A 26,498-nucleotide genomic window follows, 5' to 3' on the forward strand; every position below is an offset into this window, starting at 1 on the left:
CAATATTTTTTATTTACCAGACACTGTTATTTTTTTTTACCAGACACTTTAGTGTTAGTGTTTTCTATAAATGATGGTAGTGAATTGTTACACATCCTAGTTCTGTGATGATCCCATTTTACAGATGAGGAATCTGCAGAAGTTTATAAGCACAACACTGTATTCTAGGTTCGACATCAGAGTCCTTCCCACTTGCACTACAGTCATTCCTGGGTTTTATAACCCTCCTTTTATGGTTGAAGAAACGAAGGGACAAAGGTGGTTTTGCTCAAGATGCCCTCACTCTATATGGATGATCTGATCCCAAAGCACAAATGAGCTCATTTTACTGCCCTGAAGGGAGAGGAGACAGAAAATAGAGAGGAAGGAACAAGAGCTGGGGGAGGAGAAAGGCAAGAAGGGACTTCTTTGGGTTTTATCTCTAGCAGCGCCTGAGATACCTTTGGGGCCAATTTAGGGCCAGGCCAGCAGAAGGCGGGGTGGGTGGAGTTGAGCCAGGGCGGTAGGGATAAACACCAGGCCCTAACCCAGAGCACCCACCCGTCTTTCGTTCGTCCTCAGTGCAGGGCAACAGGTAAGCGCTGCCTTCAGCCCCGTGCCTTCTCTGTGGTCTCCCTGCTCACGTCAGGGCTACACACATTGTCTCTCTGGCCTGACTAGATCTTTCCCTTTATCTGTTTCTTAAAAACTGTCTCTGTCATTTTCTTTTTTCTCCCCCTTGTCTCTTCCTGTCTCTCCCTGTTTTCAGCTATCCCTTGTTTCTTTTCTCCTTGTTTTCTCTCCTTTGTTGGTTTTCAAAATCACTCACTTCACTAACTCTGACATTCCTACTTTCTCTTATTTTTCCTTCCAGTGAGTTTTCTCTATGCCTTTTCTTGAATTTCTTTCCTCCATTCTCTTTCCTCAACTCTGTATTCTCTCAGTCTCTTTCTGTTTCTCGCTCCTTCCTCTCCTTTTTTATTCTCCTTCAAGAATGACATCTTAATGTTTCTTCCTGAAATTCTCCACCTGCCCTTCCCTTTGACCCCTTCTCTCTGTTTGGCCAAGAGCAGATCTCAAAAGGTCAGAGCCGGGGCAGGGAGAATTGAGGAGATGAGGGGAATGGAAATGGAGAATTGGTAAAGAGAGATTTGGGGGAATTGAGAGGTAAATAATTAGTAGAAAGAAAGGGAGAAGATGGAAGAGGAATATTGTATGATATGCATAAAGTCAACAGATTTGTATTCTCACTCTAATTAACTGTGTGACCCTAGGCAAGTCATTCATCCTCTGAAGAAGGGATCTGAACTATGATTTCCACAACTCTTTCTAGTTTGATTTTTTGGTCTTCTGAATTTTTTTGTTTAAGAATTTCTGATTCTCTGATTTCAGGTATCTAAAATTCTCTATGATTCTTCAGTGGTGGGAAGAGGGTACTAGGAAGGGAGGCAAGGCCTGATGCTTCCAAGTCCTGAAGAGAAGAGTTCCCCCTCCAGATGTAACTGATTCTTGCAAAACAGGCCACAAATGGGATAGAGGAGGGGTCAAGGAATGCTGTAATGAGTGATTTTGGTTCTCTTCTTGGGTGGAGTTTTGGGTGCCCTTCTGACCTCTGGGGATGCAGATTGGGTACTGATATGAAAGGGAATTTTAATGATGCAGGGAAAATATTTGAGTAATGATCCATCACTTGGTTGGCTATTTCACTCTTTGAGTAAAAGCATTGTTTTAAGAAGATTCCAGGCAAGTATTTCCATATTGTAGATGCATAAACTGTTAAATGGTAGAATGAATAAATGGATAGTCAATGGTACCTGAAATCCTACTTCAGTTAGGATCTGTTCCTTTGGTAAAGGCATTTGGTCACAAAAGGCAAATGACCTGGAAAGTTCAGCCAAGGGGATGAACATGTGGAGTTAAGTTCTCAGTTAAGAAAGTATGTAACAGTATTTTAATCATGGATCTGTAGTGGTTAAGTTAGTGGTCTCTGAAGCCAGATTGCCTAACTTGAAATCCTGCTTCTCTCACTAACTGTGACCTGAACAAATTTCCTTTCACAAGGGTGTCATGAGGATTAAATAAGTCAATGCATTTGAAGTACTTACAACAGGGCCTGGCACAGTGAAAGCTCTATGAGTTTTGACTATCAGAACAAGATTGGATGTTTGAAATTTTCTTGTCCAATGTCTGTGGAGAAACTGAGTCCAAATTCACAGAGTAAGTTGTAACAGGATTTGAGATAAAAATCAATTCTCTATATTTCCAGACTTGACTTGATATATTCATAATGTGAATTTTCTTGACTATACCTTCAATTTCCCTACATAGAAAATGGAGAAAATAAAGATAATAGCTAACACATTTTCAATATTTATTCTGGTTATTTACTCTAGGTAATCTTCTAAACATCTTATATGAATATCTTACCGAATCTTTACAACATTCCTGTGAAGTAGTTCGTCCAGTTTTATTTCAAGTAACTCATTATGCAAGTGATTTTTTTTTGCCCTGTTATTACCTACAAGTTTATAAATATAAGATATATAGCAGGGAAGTGACTCTCTTAAGATTATCAAACTAGTGAGTAGTGGAACCAGGATGCAAACCCAAGTAATCTGGCTCCAAAGTCTGTACTCTTAATACCTTAAACTGCCTAAAATTTTTCCTTGATTCAATTTAACTCACTCCAGTCTCATGGTAGGTAGTGGCATGGAATGGACACAAAGCTCAAGGTACCTAGACTACAACATTATGGGTCATAATGCTGGCTGGGCAAATTGAGGCATGGCAAGTTCCAAGAAAGGACAAGAGAAATTGGAACTATAGCTTGAAAGAACTTGAGAATTTAACAAATTTTGAGAAGTAGCCTATATTTTCCCAGCTGAGCACATCATGTCCAAGAGCCCTTTAAAGATGATGAGTGTATTGAACTTCTTCTATTTTTATACATGCAGGTTAGGCCCTAATTCACTATCATCCCAAGGTAGGACAGGACTTTGTTCAAACATGGGGGCTTTTCTTCTCACTACATAGTTCAATGTTGTTGTCATTATTGTTGTTGGTATTCACGTTGGGGGAAGGAGTTTGCAGGAACCTGGAACCTGGCCATCTGCCCCACCTGCACCTCCCTGGGTCATCCATGTTTGCTTAACATCCATAGTCAGGGCCAGCCCCAGCCAGATACGCAGGCATGGTTCCAGGAAGGGGCACCTCTTCTCTCTCATGCCCTACACTCAGCTTGGGGTGTGGTCAGAACCCAATGGTGATAAGTTCTGGGAGTTTATCTGTAGTCTGCAGGCTAAACCCTGAATGCTTTAGCCTTCATGAGCAGGCAGGGGAAGGGAAACACTTATCTCCAGATATGAGGTAGGCATTGGATCCAATTCATGACTTGCCATGTGAGGTAGACAAAATTCACATTTGACAGCTGATGAAAGCCAAAATCCAGAGAAAGGAAGTGACTAGTCCAAAAACATCCAAAGCAGGAATTGGGGAGCTGGAATTTAAATAATAAAAGTAAGACTCATTCTGTTATTTTTCCCTTCCCCCCACCCCTCCCATTTGTTTACAATAAAAAAAAAGTAAGACTCACTGAAAACTATGTGCCAGACATTATCCTAAAGGCTTGACATGGCTTATTTCATTTAGTCATTCAACAATTCTGCTTTCCCAATTTCTGGCCCACATGCCCAGGCCCCACATACTAACACAGTATGCTGTGACAGCCTGTGAGGGTGAGGGAAGATGATCTAAGATGTAATAAGGGGAATGGATTGCTTTGTGAAGAAAAGGGAGAGTGCTTGCTTTATGAGATCAGGAGGGGAAGGAGGTGAAAGAAGTTGCCACATGAGGACAGGGTTATGAGTTCCTCCTATTCATTTGTACCTGACAGCATAAAGTTTTATGCATATTGAGGATGCTGTTAGAGTCTATTCAGGAGCTTGGCAGTGCCAACACCATAATCTTTCAACATTCTCCCATCTCTCTCCCATAGTACTGTCCCCTTATCTTGTCTCACCCTTTGATTCTGGCTCTACGCTTTGCCCTTGTTCTTTTAATCAGTTTCTCCCTTTCGATCTCTCTGGCTGTATTTTTCTTGGTATCTCTCAGTCCTCTCTTCCATCCCTCCTTCTCCCCCTTTATCCACCTTTATGGCTTCATCCTTTGCTTTTGTGATGTTCTTTACTCCTTTTTCTCTGATACTCAGTTTCTCTCTCATCTCCCTCGGTAAGAACATGCTCCTCTCCCACCTCTTTTTATTGCTTAACCCTCCCCAGCATTTCTCCTTTATCTTTGTATCTGACTTACTCTCTGCCCTTCTTGATTCTTTCCTGCTGTTAGTGTTAAGAGGCTGTATATTCCTCTAGGCTCCAGAATTTCTCCTCATGTCCCTTTTGTGTCCCTCTCTCTGTCTGTCTATATCCCCTGTGTTCTCTGTCTCTTTCAGTTTATCTTTCTCTCATCTTACTCTTTCCCCATCCTTCTGTATTTCACATGATCATTTCTTTTTTCCACATCATCTTTTCAACCTGTCTTCCTTTCCATGTTTGTTACCATCTCTACACTTTCCCCTTTCCTCTGGCTTTGACCAATTTTTCTCCCCCAATTTCTATTCTAACTCTATCACCATGCCTTTGTTCTCTATTTTTCTTCTTTTCATCTTTCATAAATTTTCTTTTTCTTCTGGTTCTTCCTCTACTTTCCTTTTCTTTCCTGCAGATGCTATTCATTCATTAATTTGCTTCCAAATTCAATAAATATTAATTAAGTGCTATGTGTCATTTCTGATCTACCCTCGGGCCCCTTTCTCTCTTTTTCTTGGCCTCCACCTCTTTCACTGGCCCATAGACTATATTTTTGTGCCATGTCTTCCAGCCCCCTTGAATATCATTTTCATGTCCTCCTCCTTTATCTGTGATTTTCCAAAAATGAGGAGAAAACCCAAAGACAGTAAAATACCAGCCTGGTAACAGTCTGTAGGACCTAAATTATAAGTGATTCCCTAGGACCTTCCCTTTTTTCTTCTTGCCTGAGTCAGTCCCTTCTCATTCTCTGGCAGGTCCTTCTCAGGAAACATTCTGTGACAAGCCTCAGGAGTTCTGATTCATAGCATCTATTTGCATTAGCAGGCTGATCCTTCACTTGGTTAAGACCAATATTCTTAGAAAGATTCTTGGCCCTAAGTATTGATCAAAAGGTTGAATTTTGTCAATTCTCATCCTGTCACACACATATTTAATAATTCTCACAATCACAGAGGAGGTCAGTGCAGAGCCTGAGTTAGTGTCCAGGCTTTCTGACCTCCATTTAGAATTCTTTACTTCATACATTTTTCTAGTAGTCAGTTTCCCATTTCTTCCTGTCTGATGACCTGCTAATACATTTTAACATTGAAATAGAAGATCTTTCCAAGGAAGGACAATTAAGTGCATCTTTGAGGAAGGTAGCAAGCTTTGGGTGGGAAACTAAAACCAAAGAAAAAATATAGAAATGAGTCTTGGCTTTTGTCTAGCTCTTTATGATGGAATCTCATCCTTTCCATATATTCTGCAGGACTTCGGTCTCAAGATGGTGGCAGCAGCTGTGTTGCTACAGTGCTGTCCAGTGCTTGCTCGGGGCCCCACAGGCCTCCTGGGCAAAGTAGTTAAGACTCATCAGTTCCTGTTTGGTACTGGACGCTGTCCCATCCTGGCCGCCCAAGGACCAATCTGTTCTCAAATCCACCTTAAGGCAACAAAGGCTGGAGGAGGTAAGACAAGGTATTTGGAAAAGGCGGAATATCTGGGTCCAGTGACAAGGCTCCAAGTCATACTGATACCGCCGTTTAATGATGACGAGTTCTGCTCCTTCTAATGTTGAAGATTGAACACTAGAGAAGCACGCCAAGGCAAGCATATTAAGCAGGTTTTATTTAAAGGTAATAATATAGACTTCTCCCGGGAGGAAGAAGGGAGCCATGGCTGATGTTCTAAAGTCCCCAGAAGTGAGCACACCCTACATCTTTTATAGGTTAAAGTCTCTTTTGTTCTCCAGTTCTCTCCCCCTTATCTCTCCTTCCTGCCTAGTGACTAGGCCTGGTTTTGCATTAAGTGAGAAGGGCAGGGGGAGGGCCAAGGTGATTCAGGCAGGTAAGAGCCCAGGGGGCATTAATTAGCAGCTCCTTGCTTGCAGGCCTTGATAAAGGCAGGTAAATTTGGTAATCAATGAGCTCTGGAGATCCTTGACATTTCATTCTCCCAGGGGCAGTCTCCAACTTCCAGAGGCAGATGGCTTCATCCCCTATTTCTACACTAACTACCTGTCCTTAACCTGGCTTCAATACCAGCCATCACTGCCTAATAATCTGGAGACTTGGTGTGAAAATGTCAAGGCAGAATGAAGTAGTCTAAAAATAAACCCAGGTTCTCTAGAATGAGTCTCAATCCCATACTCTTTACACACTACACTCCAGTCATACTGAAACTACTTAAAAATGCCTGAGCCAACCCTATTGTCTCAAGATTCTGTGCCCTTGCTACTGCCACATTACTCTTTCCCATACCAAGTACCAGAATATCTCATACTTCTCATTCACCACTAGTTTGAGCATCATATCCACTGCAAAATCTGCACATCTACCCTATCCAATACCAAGTCTGGGTTATATCCCCTGTGTATTCTGAATTTCCATAAGGCCTGTTCTCCTTCACATCCTAGAATTATTCACAATGTGTCTTCAGTATGTGCCATTCCCACGAGCTTAAGAGATCCTTCAGCACACAAACCAGTCTCATCTACCATAGTCTGAGACAGGGATTTGGGCTATGGTAGGTCTCAGTAATACTTGTTGAAATGAAGTTATGGCTAGGAATGAACCCCCCATTATGCTTTTGCCTTTGCATAGACTCTCCATCTTGGTCCAAGGGCCACTGTCCCTTCATGCTGTCAGAACTCCAGGATGGGAAGAGCAAGATTGTACAGAAGGCAGCCCCAGAAGTCCAAGAGGATGTGAAGACTTTCAAGACAGGTTGGAGTCAACTTCTACTTTATTTGACCTCTACTCCTACTTATTGAACCCACTTCCTCAGCCCTGAGCTAGACCAAGCCAAGGGCAGCTAGCACACATCCCACGTTGGGAAGTTTTGGTCTTTTCCAGGGCAGCCATGGTAGACAGTAACTTAGACTGTGTACTGAAACACACCCTCCCCAAGACACATGTACAAGTTCCCATAACTTAACAATTAAACTGAGTCCTTTAGAGTTCTGCTCCTCTCTCCTACGGGGTTAAATAGAGCCTGATAGGTTGGGATCCCATTTAAGACACATGTGAGTGTCTGGATTTGCATGAAAGAAAAACGGTTAGGAAGAAATAATCTTTTCTTTTTTCACATAGCATACTCCTTTAATTAGCATCGTTTTACTGAAAAAATATCATGTATTAGTTTTATTAAAACAAATTCAAATGAAATTTTGTTCTCAACAAGATACATTCTTTAGAAGGGTGTGGAGCACCAGGTCAACTCAGCTAGTACAGGCCACTCAAGATAATTACACTTGAGTGATGGCCACACTGTTGACATCTTTCATAGACCCCTTTGGGATGTCATTATGGACAAAAAATTCAAAATTGGAATTTGTTGATGTTCAGAAAAGAAGAACAAGGTAAACTGGCATAATTCTATTCCCTAAGTTTAGGACCCAGGGTGACTGTCCTAGTTACTTTATCCAAGGGAAAATCTTTGTGAAAAGAAGTGTGGATCACTATATAGGTTTGTTGATATTATAGGATTTGTCACTTGGGGAGATGAATAGGAACTTATATTGCAAATATCTTCTCTCTGCAGAAATCCTCTATACTTTATAAACTTGAATGTCTATACATGCTTTCTTTCTACCTCTCTTCATACCAATGAATTCCACATTCCTTCTCAGACCTGCTGAACTCCCTGGCCTCAACCAGTCTGTTGAAGCCATTCTTCAGTCCACAGGATCCAGAGAAGATTTCAGGGAAGCTCACACAACTGATTGAAAACAATATGACTGGTAAGTTTGCTGAAGTGGAAATAAGAAAGTCAGAACAGGGATAAAGTGTTGAAAGGGTGTCTGACACACTACAGGACAGAGTACAGAAGGGCTTTTTTTGTATTTTGTTTGATTAATTGTACACAAATGGGGTACAACTTTTCATTTCTCTGGCTGTACATGATATAGAGTCACACCATTTGTGTAATCATACATGTACTTGGGTAATGATGTTTGTCTCATTCCACCACCTTTCTTTCCCCCACACCCACCCCACCCCTCATTTCCCTCTACAAAATTCATCCTTCCTCCATTCTTCCCTTCCCCCCTCCCCTCCCCATTATGTATCATCATCCACTTTTCAGAGAAAACATTGCTCCTTTGGTTTTTTTGGGATTGGCTTATATTGCTTAGCACGATATTCTCCAACTCCATACATTTACCTGCAAATGCCATAATTTTATTCTTTATGGCTGAATAATATTCCATTGTGTCTATATACCACATTCCATTGTGTCTTTATCCATTCATCTATTGAAGGACATCTAGGTTGGTTCCACAATTTAGCTATTATGAATTGACCTGCTATAAACATTGATGTGGCTGCGTCACTGTAGTATGCTGATATTAAGTCCTTTGGGAATAGGCCAAGGAGTGGAATAGCCCAATCAAATGGTGGATCCATTTCAAGTTTTCTGAGGAATCTCCACACTGCTTTCCAGAGTGGCTGCATCAATTTGCGACCCCACCAGCAATGTACGAGTGTACCTTTTGCCCTGCATCCTCACCAACACCTATTATTGCTTGTATTATTGATAATAGCCATTCTAATTGGGATGAGATGAAATCTTAGGATAGTTTTGACTTGCATTTCTCTAATTACTAGAGATGTTGAACATTTTTTCATATTTCTGTTGATTGCTTGCAAATCTTCTTCTGTGAAGTATCTGCTAATTCACTTAGCCCATTTATTGATTGGGTTATTTGGATTCTTAGAGTAAAGTTTCTTGAGTTCTTTATAAATTCTAGAGATTAGTGCTCTATCTGAAGTGCGTGTGGTAAAGATTTTCTCCCACTCTGACAGCTCTCTCTTCACATTGTTGTTTCCTTTGCTGAGAAAGAAGCTTGTTAGTTTGAATCCATCACATTTATTGATTCTTGTTTTTATTTCTTGCACTTTGGGAGTTGTTAAGGAAGTCTGGTCCCAACCTGACATGATAAAGATTTGGGCCTACTTTTTCTTCTATTTGGTGCAGGATCTCTGGTCTAATTCCTAGGTCCTTGATCCATTTTGAGTTGAGTTTTGTACAGAGTGAGAGATAGGGGTTTAATTTCATTTTGCTGCATGTGGATTTCCGGTTTTCCCAACACCATTTGTTGAAGAGGCTATATTTTCTCCATTGTATGTTTTTGGCACTTTTGTCTAGTATGAGATAACTTCTATTTATGTGGGTTTGTCTCTGTGTCCTCTATTGTGTACCATTGATCTACCTGTCTATTTTGGTGCCAATACCATGGCATTTTTGTTACTATTGCTCTGTAGTATAGTTGAAGGTCTGGCATTGTGAAACCTCCTGCTTCACTCTTCCTGCTAAGGATTGCTTTGGCTATTCTGGGTCTCTTATTTTTTCAAATGAATTTGTGATTGCTTTATTTCTATGAGGTATGTCATTTGGATTTTAATTGGAATTGCATTGAATCTGTATATTGCTTTTGGTAGTACAGCCATTTTGACAATATCAATTCTGCCTATCCAAGAACAAGGGAGATCTTTCCATCTTCTAAGGTTTTGTTCAATTTCTTTCTTTAGTGTTCTGTATTCTTCATTGTAGAGGTCTTTCGCCTCTTTTGTTAGATTGATTCCCAAGTGTTTCATTTTTTTAAGACTATTGTGAATAGAGTGATTTTCCTAATTTCTCTTTCAGAGGATTTATCAGTTATGAATAGAACTGCATTCGATTTACGAGTGTTGATTTTATATCCTGTTACTTTGCTGAATTCATTTATTAGTTCTAGAAGTTTTCTGGTGAATTATTTGGATCCTCTAAATATAGAATCATGTCATTGGCATATAGTGATAGTTTGAGTTCCTCTTTTCCTTTTTGTATCCCTTTAATTTCTTTGGTCTGACTAATTGCTCTGGCTTTGAAAACAAAGAGAATCTGAGTTTAAATTTCACTGCTGACACTTGTTGTATCTGTACATTTTGGCAAGTAAGTCACTTCCCTTGTGTGGAATTTGAATATCTACCTTAACAGGTTATCACAAGGATAACTACATTATGGCATGAAATTATGGCATTTCTAGCTTGTTATATGGTCTCATTAAATATTAGTTTTATTCCCATTATTTCTTCTCCATGCTTCCCTCAAAAATTTCCACCCTTTACAGAGCTTTTTGTCCCTCTTGCATGTGTTTATATTCATGTTTCATACGAATATATTTTTCTAATTTTGAAAGAATATGATTCATTATCAAATACTTTCCAATAGATACAAGAAAGTATAAAGAAGGAAATTTAAAACAGAATTCCAACATCCACTATTCATTTTTTGTTATTTTTTTCTCCCAGGTATATTCCTATGATTAAATACACATACATGCACATGTACACACACACACACACACACACACACACACACACACAAAACCTCCCCTCCACTCTCCTCATCACACACATTTTTTTCATAAGATTTTAATCTACCCACAGTTTGTTATGCTGCTTTGTTTACTTGACAATATGGCCTGAGCATCATTCCATGTCTCCAGACATAGCACTGTATAACAAACTGTTTGACAAAGTGTGTTCTGTATTGTGAACACAACATCCTTCAGTTAATCAAACACTTATAATTTAGGTTGTTGCCAATTGTTTGCATTATTCTTGTTTAGATTATATGTTGGTTTTACATAGATATAAATATACCCAAAGAATCATGTCACCTTTTTCAGTTGTGTTTTGTAATGAGTCACTTACTTGCTGGATACTTATTTACAATTTAACTTTTTATGTCTCAGTTCCCTCATCTGTAAAATGGAAATACTAATAGAAGTTTCTACATAAGGTTATTGTGAAGAATAAATGAAATCATATTTTAAATGTTCTTGGAAGAGGGCCTTATAATGCATTAGGCATTCATTAAATGTTGGCTATAATAATATAAATATTAGCTACTTTAATTACTACAACCACTACTATTACTACAGTAGTAATAATACTAGTGTTACTATGTACCTGATATTTGTTTTGGTGTATTTAATGCTATTTGTCATCAGATGCTCACAATTTTACTTGGAAAGTATTATTAGTCTCATTCTACAGATTAGGACATTAAAACAAAGAGAAAGCTGGGCATGGTGGTGCATTCCTGTAATCCCAGCTGCTCAGAAGGCTGAAGCAGGGGGATCACAAGTTCAAAGCTAGCCTCAGTAACTTAGCGAGGCTCTAAGAAACTGAGTGAGACCCTGTCTCAAAATAAAAAACTGACTGGGGATGTGGTTCAGTGGTTAAGCACCCCTGGGTTTAATCCCTAGTACCAAAACCTAAAACAAAACTAAATAAAGAGAAAATTTGACTTGCTCAAGGCCACACAACTAGCAAGTGATGGAGACATGATGAGAGACTAGATCTGTTAATGTGGTAGCCTGGAAGTAGTAATTCCATTAAGGAGGCTCCCACTCTAAACCTGGGAAGAGAGAGTTGAGACCATGCCAATAGTAGGAAGCCTGAGTGACTATGTCAATGAACTATTGAGTGAATGAATGAAAGAAAAAGCAAAAAGATTGTTGAATGAAGAAGAGGAGAGTTAGGGTGATCTAGTAAATGAATGACAGAACAAGTAAATGAATACATAGAAAGGGAATTAGAGAACTCAAAACCAATGACATGAATAAAATATAGAACAGCAGGGAAGAGAAGTTTGACATGAATTATTTTCATCCCCATCTCTAATCCTGCAGGTGAACATGCCTTTGGTTATGACCAGTTTTTCAGGGACAAAATCATGGAGAAGAAACAAGACCACACCTACCGTGTGTTCAAGACTGTGAACCGCTGGGCTGATGCATACCCCTTTGCCCAACACTTCTCTGAGGCATCTGTGGCCTCAAAGGATGTATCTGTCTGGTGTAGTAATGACTACCTGGGTATGAGTCGGCACCCTCAGGTCTTGCAGGCCATACAGTGAGTAGTAAAGTCTGTGCCATAAGATATGGGGACATGTCTAGAGAATATCTAGAGCCACACATGGAAGGGAAAGGAAGAGCTGCAACGTAAACCTGGGTTCTACCACCATCCCTTTTGTCCAAGATCCTCCAGTATGTCTACTCCTCAGATATGCACTAAGTCTGTCAACACACAAGGTTTTCTAAACTTTTGGGTGTCCAGTGCTATGGAGGATAGCAAGACCTCCTCTCTATGAGCTCTTTTTTTGGGGGGTGGTAATGGGGATTGACCCCAACAGTCTGTAACCACTGAGCTAATCCTCAGCAGGTTATTTTTTTTTATTTTGAGATGGAAGCTCACTAAGTTGTTTAGAGCCTTGGTAAGTTGCTAAAATTGATCTCAAACTTGCAATCCTCCTGTCTCAGTCTCCCCTCCCAAGTCAGTGGGATTTCACACATGCACCACCATGTCCTGATTCATGAGCTCTTAAGCTAACTGTAGACCGAGTATTGCCAGAGATGCTATTTGACCTCTTTTAGGTTTTCCAAACTTCTCAAGCTCAATCTTGCTTCTCTTTGTACCCTTGAGTTCCTCTAGCTTGGGAAGAAGGAGCCATGTCTCCCTATCCTCCTCATCCTCCCCTCTACTTGGTTACATAGAAAACAGCTCACATAAGATCACTAAGTCAACACTGACCCCCATCACAAAAGGGAAACCTACCCAGTTTCTCAGTGCATGACAAATGTTTTTCTCTTGTGTCTCCCTTCATTTTCTTCTGGCCAGGGAGACCCTACAGCGTCATGGAGCTGGAGCTGGTGGCACTCGCAACATCTCAGGTACCAGTAAGTTTCATGTGGAGCTTGAGCGGGAACTGGCTGAACTGCACCAGAAGGACTCAGCCCTGCTTTTCTCCTCCTGCTTTGTGGCCAATGACTCTACTCTCTTCACCTTGGCCAAGATCCTGCCAGGTAAGCCTGAGGCCTGAGCTTTGTTCAAGGCTGATGTCCTGCAATATGGCATCCAGCCTCATTGCAGCCATTGTTCAAACCTCTATTCTGAGTTCACTTGCTCCCATTGTTCTTCCTTCTTTCCCACCTTGCAAACCCTCAATATTGGATGATTATATTCCTCTGCTTCTCCTCTTCTGTTCCTAGCTGAGGAACATCAGGGAATATCACCCAAACACACAGAAGAGTTAACACCATAAAGTCCTCACCTCCCAACTCAACTGGGATCTTTTTTCTTTTTAAAAAATTTTCTTCATGCATGTACATGGGGTAATATGTCTCATTCTACCATCCTTCCCAACCCCACTGCCCCAACTCTCCCCTCACTCTCCTCTGCATAATCCAAAGTTCCTTCATTCTTCCTTACCCACCCCCGACTATGGATCAGCAGCATATGCTTATTAGACAAAACATTCGGTTTTTGTTTTTTTGGGATTGGCTTATTTCACTTAGCATGGTATTCTGTAGTTCCATCCATTTACCTGCAAATACCATGATTTCATTCTTCCTTAAGGCTGAGTAATATTCCATTGTGCATATATAACAAATTTTCTTTATTCATTCATCTGTTGAGGGGCATCTGGGTTGGTTCCATAGGTAAGCTATTGTGAATTGAACTGCTATAAACACTGATGCAACGGCATCACTGTAGTATGCTGATTTTAAATCCTTTGGGTATAAGCCAAGGAGGGAATAGCTGGGTCAAGTGGTGGTTCCAGTCCAAGTTTTCTTAGGAATCTCCATACTGCTTTCCAAAGTGGTTGCACCAGTCTGCAGTTCCACCAACAATTTATGAGTGTACCTTTTTCCCCACATCCTCGCCAACACTTATTATTGCTTGTATTATTGATAATTGACATTCTGACTGGAGTGAGATGAACTCTTAGTTTTGACTTGCATTTCTCTAATTGCAAGAGATGATGAACATTTTTCATGGTTGTTGATTGATTGCATTTCTTCTTCTGTGAAGTGTCTGTTCAGTTTCTTAGCCCATTTATTGATTGGGTTATTTTTTTTCAGTGTTAAGTTTTTTGAGTTCTTCATATATCCTGGAGATTAGTGCTCTATCTGAGGTGTGTGCAGTAAAGTTTTTTCCCATTCTGTATGCTCTGTCTTCATGTTATTGATTGCAGAGAAGAAGCTTTTTATCAACTGGGATTTTAACACTTATTAATAGCTCTTTTATGGTTTCACAGAAGCTTTTAAAACCTTATTCCTCTCTAAACCCTCTGACTACCTCCTTCTTTACTTTTTTAATGAGTAGTCACATTTTAAAAATATTTTTAGTTGTAGATAGACACAATACCTTTAATTTATTTATTTATTTTTATGTGAACCCAGTGCCTCATATGTGGTAGGCAAGTGCTGTACCACTGAGCTATACCACCTCTCCTTCTTCACTCTTATCAATAACCACACATCTTATCAATAACCACACATGAATGACACAGAATTCACCAGGCATATATCCTTATTTATTGGCACTAAAACTATAAACTTATCATATTTTTCATCTACCTTTCCTCATTCTTTTCATTTACAATGACAGATGTACCTCTCCTACCTCCTAAAGGCAATACTTTCATTTATACACTAGATCCCATCTTCTCACTCTCCCACTCTGTAGTCAATAATGTTATCACTTCATTTGCCTTGTCTTTCTTCCATTACAGTCTTGACCCAAGAAGAGTACAACACTCCACATTCCTTATGTCAATCCTGGGCTCATATAATTGCTCAGATTTGAACCATCAAAAAGTCACATTTCTCCTAAGTGAGATAAGCCAATCTCAAAAAATTAAAGGACGAATGATCTCGCTGATAAGTGAATGATGACACATAAGGGGGAGGGTGGGGGGAGTTAGTGTTAGGGTTAGGGTTAGGGTTAGGGTTAGAGTTAGGGAGGGGGACAAGAATGGAGGAAGAAAGGACTGTTTAGAGGGAAAAGAAGGGTGGGAGGGGTGGGGGGGGCAGGGAAAAAATAATAGAATGAATCAAACAACATTACCATATGTGAACTCATGATTATACAAATGGTATGCCTTTAACCCATGTACAAACAAACAACATGTATCCCATTTGTTTACAATAAAAAAGAAAAATAAATAAATAAATATTTAAAATAAATAAATAAAAAAAATCTTGAAATTTAAAAAAAAAAAAAGTCACATTTCCCAACCTCCACTGGGTCCTCTATGCTGTCTGGCAATCCTGTTTCCTTAGTGAGTTCTCCAAGTCTCTGGGACAGTTTGCCTAACCATCATTATCCTTGGACATTCCTGCTTTTCCCAGCAGATGTCCTCATCTCCTGCTGGGCTGACAACAGAAATACAAGACAGCAACATCCTCCACTCCTAGCCACAAAGTACCTACATCTCATAAGCATTCTTACATATTTTTTCCTTACTCTTTCTCTCCTGTCACATTGGAAGAGGTACGCTTTTTCTTGTTGGTTCATCATTTCACTGGTGCTCTGTGTCCTATTACCCACTAACTCTTCAGGAAACTTGGTCTATCAGATCTTTCCCTTTCTCCTATATCTTCAGTCCCTACCCCTCTTTAAACATATTCAAGCTTCTCGCATCTTAAAAAAAATAATTGTCTCAACCCCTCATCACTCTCTAGAAGTGCCCTTATTTCTCTCTTTCTTATAACAGGCGAACTGCTTGAAAGAAGTTTCCATACTTGCTGTCTACTACTTTACCTCCAGGGAATTTTTCAGCACACAGTACATATCACCAGTACTATATATGTTTTTACCACTAAAACATTTTGGAAAAATTTTGAGGTCACCCATAACCTCCCAATAAACCCAACATCTTTGAGGTTTTCCTTGTCAATCCCTTCCTCCTCAAACTTCAGAATTCAACTTTGTTCCATCTCTATTGCTGCCATCTTAGCATAGACCAACAACTTTGTCTTGATTTTCATCTTTGCTTTCCTACACTCCACTCTTTGCAGCAGTCAGAATGATGTTTTTAAAATGCAAACCTGCCTTTATCACTCCGCTGGTCAAAACCCTTTAGTGGAGCCCCATTTCCCTTAGGACCAAATCTAAACTCCCTATTATGGCTTCTAAAGATCTCAGTAATCCAGCTTCTACATATCTTTTCAACCTCATCTTTTGACATCCTTCCTCTCACTCCTTCATTCATTTATGTATTCATTCATATATTCCTTCATTTACTTATAAATCAGTAATTTGTTTATTCATTCATTAATTTAAGAAATACTTACCTAGCATCTACTATATACTTAGCCTTATACTGGATACATGGGATAGAAAGATAAGGAGATGTTATTTCTGCTCCCAAGAAACTCCCAATCCTTCAAGCCATGTTCTCTAAGAAACCATGACTCATTTTCTTAAGTAGAAGTTACCTAACTCTTATGAAAAGGATAAGAGTTCCTTGATATAAGTGCAATCTGAGGATCCAGGAATCAACTCCCTCCACCAATTTCCCACCCACCAACCCTCCCAGAATTGCCCAGTAAAAATTCCTGTATTCCTCAGGTTATAGAAGAAGGCCTTTCTCCTTCTGGAATTTAGCTTTCTCCCCTATACAGTAAAAGGGCTGGGTCCCATGACCATTAACTACCCTTCTTATTCTTATATGCCCTGAGCATATGATTCCAAGAGTGAAAGCTAGATAAATATCCATCCCTGTAACTACAAAAGATGGATGCCACCTGGAAGAGGTGGGGTTTTATCTAGACCAGGAAGAATCTAGAATCAGTCCAAGTCTTCAAGCATTCCCTGTGATAAATTATTTTTCAAGTATTGATCTTAAGTATTAGGGAGAATGAACCTAGGCTCTGTCCTCAAGAAATTCTAAAATTTCCTGGAAATTAAATTTTCCCCTACCTCAAGACAGTCAGAGGCCAGACTACAGTTGGAAATGAACAGAGGAAAGAGTGTAAGGGTCAGAATTTCAGGGCAGGTGAGTTCTTCCAAAGGAGAGAGGTGTTACAATCACTTCCAGAGGAGGACAGAGCAGAGCAGGGTCTTCAAAGTGAAGAGGAGGTTGATTTCATTCCCCTGCCAGATCAGACCTGAAGGTTGAAATGGGAATTCTGAGACAGAAGCTTAAGAATTACAAATCTTGTTCTTCAGGGTGTGAGATTTACTCAGATGCAGGCAACCATGCTTCCATGATCCAAGGTATTCGAAACAGTGGAGCAGCCAAGTTTGTCTTCAGGCACAATGATCCTGACCATCTGAAAAAACTTCTAGAGAAGTCCAACCCTAAGACACCCAAAATTGTAGCCTTTGAGACTGTTCACTCCATGGATGGTATGTATATGTGTGAGTACGTGTATCTTTACTATTATTGGTCTTACAAAATCCATGATGATGATGATGATGATGATAACATATCTGTGTGTGAAAACCAAAATTATTAATATATTACATGTATTAATTCACTTAATCTTCAAAACAATCCTAAGTAGGTTCTATTGTTATTTTAAGTTTTTACATGAGGAAACAGATATAAACAAGTAATCTTTTTTTGGTAATGGGGATTGAACTCAGGGGAGCTTAACCACTGAGCTACATTCCTTGCCCTTTTGATTTTATATTTTGAGACAGGGTTTCACTAAGTTGCTGAGGCTAGCCTTGAACTTGCAATCCCCCTTGCCTCAGCCTCCTGTAATCCTTGAATCACTGGGATTACAGGCATGCACCACCATGCCTGACTGAAGTAATTTATTTAGGATCACATGGTTAATAAATGCCAAAAGATGGAAGAAGCTATTACATTCATCTTACAGGTAAAGAACTAAAATTTTAAAGATGACATCAAATTTGTCTTGGGTGGTACAGAAAATTGATGCCAAAGTGAGTAATTTCACCCTAGGACATATAACTCTAATTCCCTTGCATGATACTCCTTCCATTAGAAATGATGTGCAAATCAATCATCCCAGTGTCTGATTTCTACAATGGAAAAATTCATAAACCATTGTCTTGAACATTTTCCAAGATCCATTATGAAGCTCTGGAATCAAACAGGTTTTCAAGTCAGACAGACCTTGGTTCAAATCCTACTTTTGGCACATTTAAGCTTGGGTAACTCTTTAAATCACTGAACTTCATTTTACCCCAACGTAAAATATGTGGCTGTTAAGAATTAGAGATATTGATTTATTATGCTTTAGAGAAGTAAATAACTACCCTCTTACCTTCTTTCTTCTTCCAACTGAAAAATACACCCCAAACTTTCTATTTCTGGCCCTATTAAGCAGAAGTTATATGTTTTAGGCATCACCTTCTGAAGTTAAGGGAAGAAGTTGTCATTTCATTTCAATGAGTCACTTCTCCAAATGAAACAAGAGTATTTTCTGACTTAGTATCCCCTAATTTAGTTAATGTTACATACCGTCAGCATTATATAACAATTATGCATGCAACCTCTGATATCAAACTGCCCATGTTCAAATTCCAGTTTAACAATTTATAGCTTGGGCAAGTTTCTTAGTTGCTCTGTGTCTTGGTTGCCTTATTTGTAAAATGGAGCTAACAATAATAGAAGAGCTGTGAGAATTAAATGAGTTAATATATGTAAGGAACTTACATATAGTGGGAGTCATGCCCACTCCCATGTATCTACAACCAGCAATAAAGTAAAACCATCGTATTTGTGTATTTCTAACACTGAAGACTATTCAAATTATTTCTCTAGTAGAAACTGTGTTGGGATTCCACTACTTACATTTTCAAATGAATGGTCCTTTTTTTGGTGGAAGTTCTGCCAAAACTCTCAATTCTAGAGCTGAATTTCTCCCACTGAAATATTTGAACCATCACATTGTTTTCTTTATCTCAGGCTCCACCTCCTGTACATGACTCCCCTTATGTTGTCCTACCAATTGCTCACATACTTTAACCCTGGTCTGGAGCCCATTTCCACATGCAAAATTTCTTCTATATTCCAACTCCCTAAACCTCAGCAGTTCCCAGGGAGTACAGTGATGAGGAATGGCAAAAGGTGTGGGTTCCTATAATATGCAGAGTGACCACAAAGTATATATATGAGATTCACAGCCATCCAAAGACCTTACAAAATCTTTCAGTATAGATGATGTCTAGAATAACATGGGAAAAGAGTAAGTCTGTAAGGACAATGGCAGGGAATATACAGATTACTTTTAATTTGCTATCATTTGATAGATTGTGACTAAGCCTGAGGGAAGACTCTCTCGGGGAACTATATTGATAGCAGTGAGAAAAATTCTCCCATAGAGACACAGACAAGATGCAGAAACACAAATAAACTCAGGAAGAGAAACAAGGACACAAGACAATTATGGAGAAAAGAGGCAGGCTAAAAGAAAACTTCAACAGTACAAAAAAAGAAGAGAGAGAATGAGGCAGCGAAAGGCAGAAAGGGAGGGAAGAGGAGAAAGACAGAGTCAGAAAAATAGAGGCATAGAAACAAAGATGGTAGTAGACACAGAAAAGGACATAGTGACAGAAATTCAGAAAGATAGACACAGAGAGGGTTGTTGAAGAATAAATATATTGACAGGGCTGTCAGTAGAACCTGGACAAAGGATTGAGTGGAGTCTGAAATCAGGACTGTATTAAGCTAGAGCAAAAGGTGATTTTTTTCAATTTATTTAAACAAAGGCCTCATACAGGCTAGTGCCAATCTGACATAGAATTACAAACACACAGAATTGCAGGGGAAAAATTTCAAAGAAAATGGCAGAAAGAAAAGAATAGCCATAGTCAGAACAAAGTTAAAATAAAGACAAAGAGCTTTGATTCCAGGCTTGAGAAAACACACACACACAATCGCTGAGATGTGGGTGGGGTACAGGTGGTTGACATATATGGTGAGGTTTGGCATAGCCTCAAGTGAGGTCGCACATCCTCCTTCCTCTCTCCATATAACACCCTTTTCCAACCTAAAGTAGGTATGAATGGGAAATTCCCCACTGGAGATAGAGCTGGGGATGGGTTATGACCTCCTACCCTTATCCCTTGGCTTTGCTCAGGTGCCATCTGTCCCCTCGAGGAGTTGTGTGATGTGGCCCACCAGTATGGGGCCCTGACATTCGTGGATGAGGTCCATGCTGTAGGACTGTATGGGACCCGAGGTGCTGGGATTGGTGAGCGTGATGGAATTATGCACAAGATTGATATAATCTCTGGAACTCTTGGTAAGTGAAAGTCTTGGGCCTCTCTTATATGCAACTCCAGAGATGTGTCCCCTTTACTTTCTCCTCCCCAAATCTGCAGGAGCTAGGCTCAACTTAAAACCAGGTTCAACTTAAAAAATAGAGAGCTGTTTCCCTCCCACAGAGCAGCCTCAAGCTTCATCTTAGCTCAACTCCTTGCCCTAAACAGCTAAAGGTCCCCACCCTGCTCCTGCCTATCTAATCATTACATATGGCATGACTTGAAAGTCCTATCTCAGAGTCACAGAATTATCAGCTGTCTACCTTGCGGTAGACAGAAGAGATGAACAGAGCCTCGGGAAGGGAATTTGGAGCCCCAGCTTCTGGTTTACTTCCTTGTGTTGCCTGGTGAATGATCATGTTCTTCTGGTGACTGATTACTGATTACAGGGTGTGAATCTTTTTCTTCCCTGTCTCCAGGCAAGGCCTTTGGCTGTGTGGGCGGCTATATCGCCAGCACTTGTGACTTGGTGGACATGGTGCGCTCCTATGCGGCAGGCTTCATCTTCACCACTTCACTGCCCCCCATGGTGCTCTCTGGGGCTCTAGAATCTGTGCGTCTGCTCAAGGGAGAGGAGGGCCAAGCCCTGAGGCGGGCTCACCAGAGGAACGTCAAGCACATGCGCCAGCTACTAATGGACAGGGGCCTTCCAGTCATCCCCTGCCCCAGTCACATCATTCCTATCCGGGTGAGAGCCCCACCCTGTCCACTGCCCTCCCCACCTCTCTCTTTGGAGAGCCTTCCCACCCTCAGCAAACCTACACCAGCTTCTGTCATCAACTCTGTTTTCCTGAGAACATCCTCCTTATTGCCAACTTTGTTTCCCATTTTGAAAAATTATCAGCCATTCTGGATTAACTGATTTTTTTTTTGCATTAGCTCTTATCTCATGCTTATTAGACTGTCCTGACCCTCACAATTTAGAGTACTCACAGCCTATAACTCAGTGTTTATCAAATAGTTCATTAATACCATTACATGTCATACAATGTTTGGTGAATTATTAACTATCATTAAAAAATAGAAAAAAATAGAATAGGACATGTAGAAGTACACTACACATAGTAAAACATATCAGTTTGTGAGGAATTTGTTGTTTTATATATGTGCCATGTGCACATATATGTATACATATGTATGTATGGTCATAGTGTAAAAATGTGTTAATTATTGAAAATTGAGGTCAGGAAAATAAAATCCAAAGCCACAGAACTAGGTGCTATTTTTGTATCCCCAACCCTATTTGAATGTATACTGCCCTTAAGAATGAACTGCTACTTCTTTCTTATATAACATCTGTGTGAGTCAGTAAGTCAAGGTGAAGAAAGGATACTTAGTTGTGACAGATTTTGTAGATGAAAAATATAGTAATCTCTCAATACTCATGGGGATTGGTTCCAGGACAACCCACCAATACCAAAATCTGATTGTTCAAGTTTCTTATATACAATGGCAAAAAGTATTTGCATATAATCTCTTTAATCCTCCCATATACTTTAAATCATCACTAGATTACTTATCATACTTAACACAATGTAAATGCCATGCCAATAGTTGTTAAACTATATTGTTTGGGGAATAACAAGAAAAAGTCTGTACATGTTCATGATGCATACTATTTTTTAAAAATATATTTTTGATCTGAGTTGATTGAATCCTTAACGTAGAACCTACAGATAGAGGGCCAACTATAGTAACTGCCTTAGGCTAACCCAATATTCCCTTGAAAGACTGCTTTTTAAAATATGGTTTTTTTACATTAACAAGTAAAAGCACCTCAGAGCTGGGTTTGGTAGGTTTGTATTCTCACCAGGAACCACCACAAATTAGCCAATGTACTTGCTTTGCAAACAGCTTTTAGAGGGCCCCTGATGCCCTTCCACCCCCGCTTCAATCCCAATTGCTCTGAGCATCACCCTGATAGAAATTCTGGAGCTGCCACTTGAGAAATTCTCTATGAAAACAAATCTGTCCCCAAATTCAGTGGTGTTCCTTGATCTGGTTCCCCTCACCTGCTTAATGGAACTAGTGATGATGGGTCCAGGGTGGCAGATACTGAAAGGTCTTTCTCTTGGGTCCAGGTGGGTGATGCAGCTCTCAACAGCAAGATCTGTGATCTCTTGCTCTCCAAGCATGGCATCTATGTGCAAGCCATCAACTATCCAACTGTTCCCCGGGGTGAGGAGCTGTTGCGCCTGGCTCCCTCCCCCCACCACAGCCCTCAGATGATGGAAGATTTTGTGGGTAAGTCCTCAATGTGGGTATTTACAACAATTTCCTACCCCTCAGCTCCAGGATCTGAAGGTAAGAGGACAAATTAATTATAAAAAATATTCCTGTAACGTTTATCATGTGCCAAGCTTTATATTTGGGTCACAAATGAATGAGAAACAGCCCATAGACTAACAGTGATCTGGTTTGGCTGGAGAGACAATGGAAGACACAATGACATTAAGGGGTGATCAATGCTTAACAAAAACAGGTACCATTTACTCATTCACTCCAAAATATTAAATAATTCTAATATTTATTAAGTACTTACCATGTGACAAACATTATTCTAATCACTTTACATGCATTAACCCATTTAATTATCACAAAACCTTCACAAGGTAAAGAGTTTCTATTTCTAGTCATTTCCATTGTGTCTATGTGGAAACTGAGACAAAAATATAGTTATTGGTCTAAAGTCATGTAAGCACTAGGTTGGGACTGGGTGGGGAGCAGTTTCTATCTTCATGGTCATAACCACTGAGTCTACTGCCTCTCTGAGCTGATAATCCAGACTCTTAGAATGTCTGTTCAGTCTTCTGTATTGGTCTGGGAATCAGTTCTAGAACTTTCAGTTCTCTCAATGTTCACTCAGGCTGGGACTTTACATGAGACACATCCACCATGAGTCCACCAATACCACAATCCCACAGGCAAACCATCCTCAAACTGCAAATCTAATTTCTCTTAAATCCATTCTCCTTTCTCCATTGTCACTTCTTTAATCCATTAAGACATAATTTAACTTCTTCCTAATTTCCATTTCTCTCTTATTCCCCTCTAATCCTTTCTCCATACTAACCACCAGAGGAATTTTTCTAAAAATCTGACAATATTGTTCCCTTGCTTAAGCCTGTTTCCCTATTATGTAGATTCTGGGGCAATGGCCTCTAAGGTAAGGTATTAGAGAAGATACACAGGGCAAGGGAATGGAATATTAGAATCTTATGGTTATTCTTATCTTAAAAATAGGAAATTAAGTTTTACTGACACTGACATCAATATGCAGGCTCACAATGAATGATACATGTATATAACATATAAAAAATATACAGAGACTGGAGATACATGCTAAGTCATCTGTACTGATTAGGAATGTCGAGTCCAAAATTTGTAGACTCTCAATCTATAGAACAGAGTTGAAGCTCCTTGGCATGGCATGCAATGCTATCCACACAGTGATATTTATGCTCTCTCTTCTTCCCCACATGCATTTTCCTCTGGCTACACCAAATCACTTCTGGTCCCCTCATTTTGCTCTGTTCTCTTACATCTGTGTCTTTGCTAATTCCTCTTCTGATTGAAATGCCCTTCTTCATCCCTTCTTCTGTATTACGTCCCTTTATCTTCTAATTTTAACTCAGACATCCTTTCATTTATCCTTTCGACTAATATTTATCAAGTAGTTATTGTAGACTAGACATTATTCTAGGTGTCAGGGATCCACTAGTAAACAAACCAACACAAAATCCTTACCCTTTTGGAGTTTCTATTCTAGTGGAAGAGGATAGTTAAAACATTTTTAGAAATAAGCAAATTAAATAGCATGTTATTTTTTAGTGCTATGGGGAAAATAAAGCAGAAGGGGGATAGGAAGTACAGGGGCAAGGCCTGGTTTGGGAAAGGGTGTAGTATTAGAGTGGTAAGTATAGAGGCCATTGAGCTAACACTTGAGCAAAGATATGAAGAAGGTAAAGTAGTTAACTGGGCAGATATCTAAGGGAAGGGTATCCCAGGCAGAGAGAACAGCATAAGGCAGGGAAGACCCTAATATAGGAGTATTCTTTTTTCTATTTCAGGAACAATAATAAGATGATTGTGGATGTTGTGTTGTAAATAAATAGAAAAAAAAAAACTGAGCAGATAGAGGCAATATGAGGCCAGTTCATACACTGTACTGTAAGGCATTGGAAGGACTGTAACTTCTACTCCAAGATATTTTGGAAGGATCTGAGCAGAGGATTCTGAGCAGAGGATGGACATGCCTTACTCAAATAATAATAATAATTATTATTAGGTACCAGGGATTGATCTCAGGGGTGATTAACCACTGAGCAACATCTCTAGCCCTTTTAAATTTTTTTTTTTTACTTTTTTATGTTGAGACAGGGTCTTGCTAATTTGCTGAGGTTTGCTTTGAACTTGCAATCCTCCTGCCTCAGCCTCCTGAGCTCCTGGGATTACAGACCTGCACCACCATGCCTGGCCTGACTCAAATTTTAACAGAATTTCTCCAACTTCTATTTTGAGAATAAATAGAAAGGAGAAAGACTGAAAGCAGGGAGACCAGTAAGGGGCTACTCTAATATTCCACCTGAGAGACGATGGTAGCTTAGACTTAATAATATCAATGGAGGTGATGAAAAGTGGTTGAATTTTGAAGGTGGAGCCAATGGTATTTGCTGACAGACTGAATGTGGGATGAGAAAAAAATAAAGGATCACTTGGAAATTTTTGGACTGAGCAATAGGGATTGCCATCAATTATGATGAGAAAGACTGAAAACAGAACTGGTTTGTTGGAAAGTAGGTTCGTAAGTAGTTCATTTGTAACCATGTTAAGTTAGATATGCCTATTTGATATCCTAGTGGAGATGTAGAAAGGCTACTGGATATACAAGTCTAGAAATCAAGAAAGAATTCTGGGATGGACAGGAAAATTTCAGAACCATCAACATAGAAATGGTGTTTAAAGCTGAGACTAGACAAGATTAGCAAGGGTGTGAGCCTAATAAAGGTTAAGGACAGAGCCCCCATACACCCTGAGATACTTCTGATAGCTAGGTCAGATTTCCTTCTCTAGAATCTCATTGCTGCTGGTAATGTCCTGTATACCCTGTCTCAGCCTCCCAGATCAAAACACTGATGATATATTGTGGGTACTGTTAGTGTCACCTTCACCAGAGTAGGAGTTTCCAAGCAAATAGATCCACTTCTCAGTCCACACATATCTTTCACTTAGGGAATGGTCTAGGCCAAGCCAGTATCAGATATCAAAGGAGTGCTTCCAAGTCTTTTATACACATGGTAACATCACAGCTCACACTGGAGCAAACAGATTAAGCTACTCTGGTCCTAAGGAAACCCAAAAGGCTGAGGGGATCAATATCGTGGTGTATCTGTACTATGACACAGGGATTTGGAAGACCAAGTCTAAACAATTTTTCCCTCCCTGCTTTATCATCTTCAGAGAACCTGATGGTAGCCTGGACTGAGGTGGGGCTGCCCCTACAGGATGTGTCTGTGGCTGCCTGCAATTTCTGTCACCGTCCTGTGCACTTCGAGCTCATGAGTGAGTGGGAACGTTCCTACTTCGGGAACATGGGGCCCCAATATGTCACCACCTATGCCTAAGAAGCCAACTTCATTAGATGTCCATGCCACCTGCACTTCGTTTGGGGCTGGGCCTCTTCTTGTCCTCTGCTTTGTTATGTGCCTCTAGCTTACTTGAATCTGAAAATAAAGAGCAAATTGCAGCATTTTCACCCTCTGTTGGACAGAAAGCAGACGTCTACCATTTCTGACAACCATGGACAAGTGCCAGACCCGTAAGGAAACCAAATACCACTTGTTGTTCCGAGAAGCCCACTTTACTGTCAGGGAAACCCAGATACAGAAAGAGGAAACACCTCATAATTATATCATGAGTTACACAAAGAGCTGAAACACTTGACAGATTTAAAATGGCTTTCCCAATGGTTTCAACAAAAATGAAGGGATTGACTCTTCACTTGTGGGCCTTGAAACCTGTGCCCCATGTAGTCTCTAAAGTCAGGAGATGGTCAACCCTCACTAAACTGCCTAGAAGAAAATAGTTCCCCAAAACTGTGTTCGGCAGTGCAGGGAACCACTACAGTCCAGCAGAGTCCTTTATGGTAAGAACTGCTCCT

The 26,498-nt window shown here is 40.0% G+C and overlaps 1 protein-coding gene across 1 annotated transcript; it reads left to right on the forward strand.

The window, feature by feature from the left end:
* Nucleotides 1-451: 451 nt before the first annotated feature.
* Nucleotides 452-26,089, forward strand: ALAS2 (5'-aminolevulinate synthase 2). Its single transcript, XM_079125060.1, has 11 exons — nucleotides 452-574; nucleotides 5,533-5,728; nucleotides 6,863-6,985; nucleotides 7,891-8,001; nucleotides 11,941-12,163; nucleotides 12,929-13,113; nucleotides 17,267-17,446; nucleotides 20,155-20,319; nucleotides 20,758-21,026; nucleotides 22,420-22,582; nucleotides 25,799-26,089. Exons 2-11 carry the CDS (start codon nucleotides 5,548-5,550, stop codon nucleotides 25,960-25,962), a joined length of 1,764 nt encoding a protein of 587 aa, XP_078981186.1. The 5' UTR covers nucleotides 452-574; nucleotides 5,533-5,547; the 3' UTR covers nucleotides 25,963-26,089.
* Nucleotides 26,090-26,498: the final 409 nt, after the last annotated feature.

The sequence above is a fragment of the Sciurus vulgaris genome (genome assembly GCF_902686455.1).
Source record: "Sciurus vulgaris genome assembly, chromosome: X".
Classification (NCBI taxonomy): domain Eukaryota; kingdom Metazoa; phylum Chordata; class Mammalia; order Rodentia; family Sciuridae; genus Sciurus; species Sciurus vulgaris.

Excerpts from the sequence above, each read along its gene's own strand:
- ALAS2 (XM_079125060.1), top strand. The coding sequence starts at position 5,548 with ATGGTGGCAGCAGCTGTGTTGCTACAGTGCTGTCCAGTGCTTGCTCGG. Across the intron at positions 5,729-6,862 it reads GGCAACAAAGGCTGGAGGAG|ACTCTCCATCTTGGTCCAAG; the intron begins GTAAGACAAGGT and ends GCCTTTGCATAG. Across the intron at positions 6,986-7,890 it reads TGTGAAGACTTTCAAGACAG|ACCTGCTGAACTCCCTGGCC; the intron begins GTTGGAGTCAAC and ends ATTCCTTCTCAG.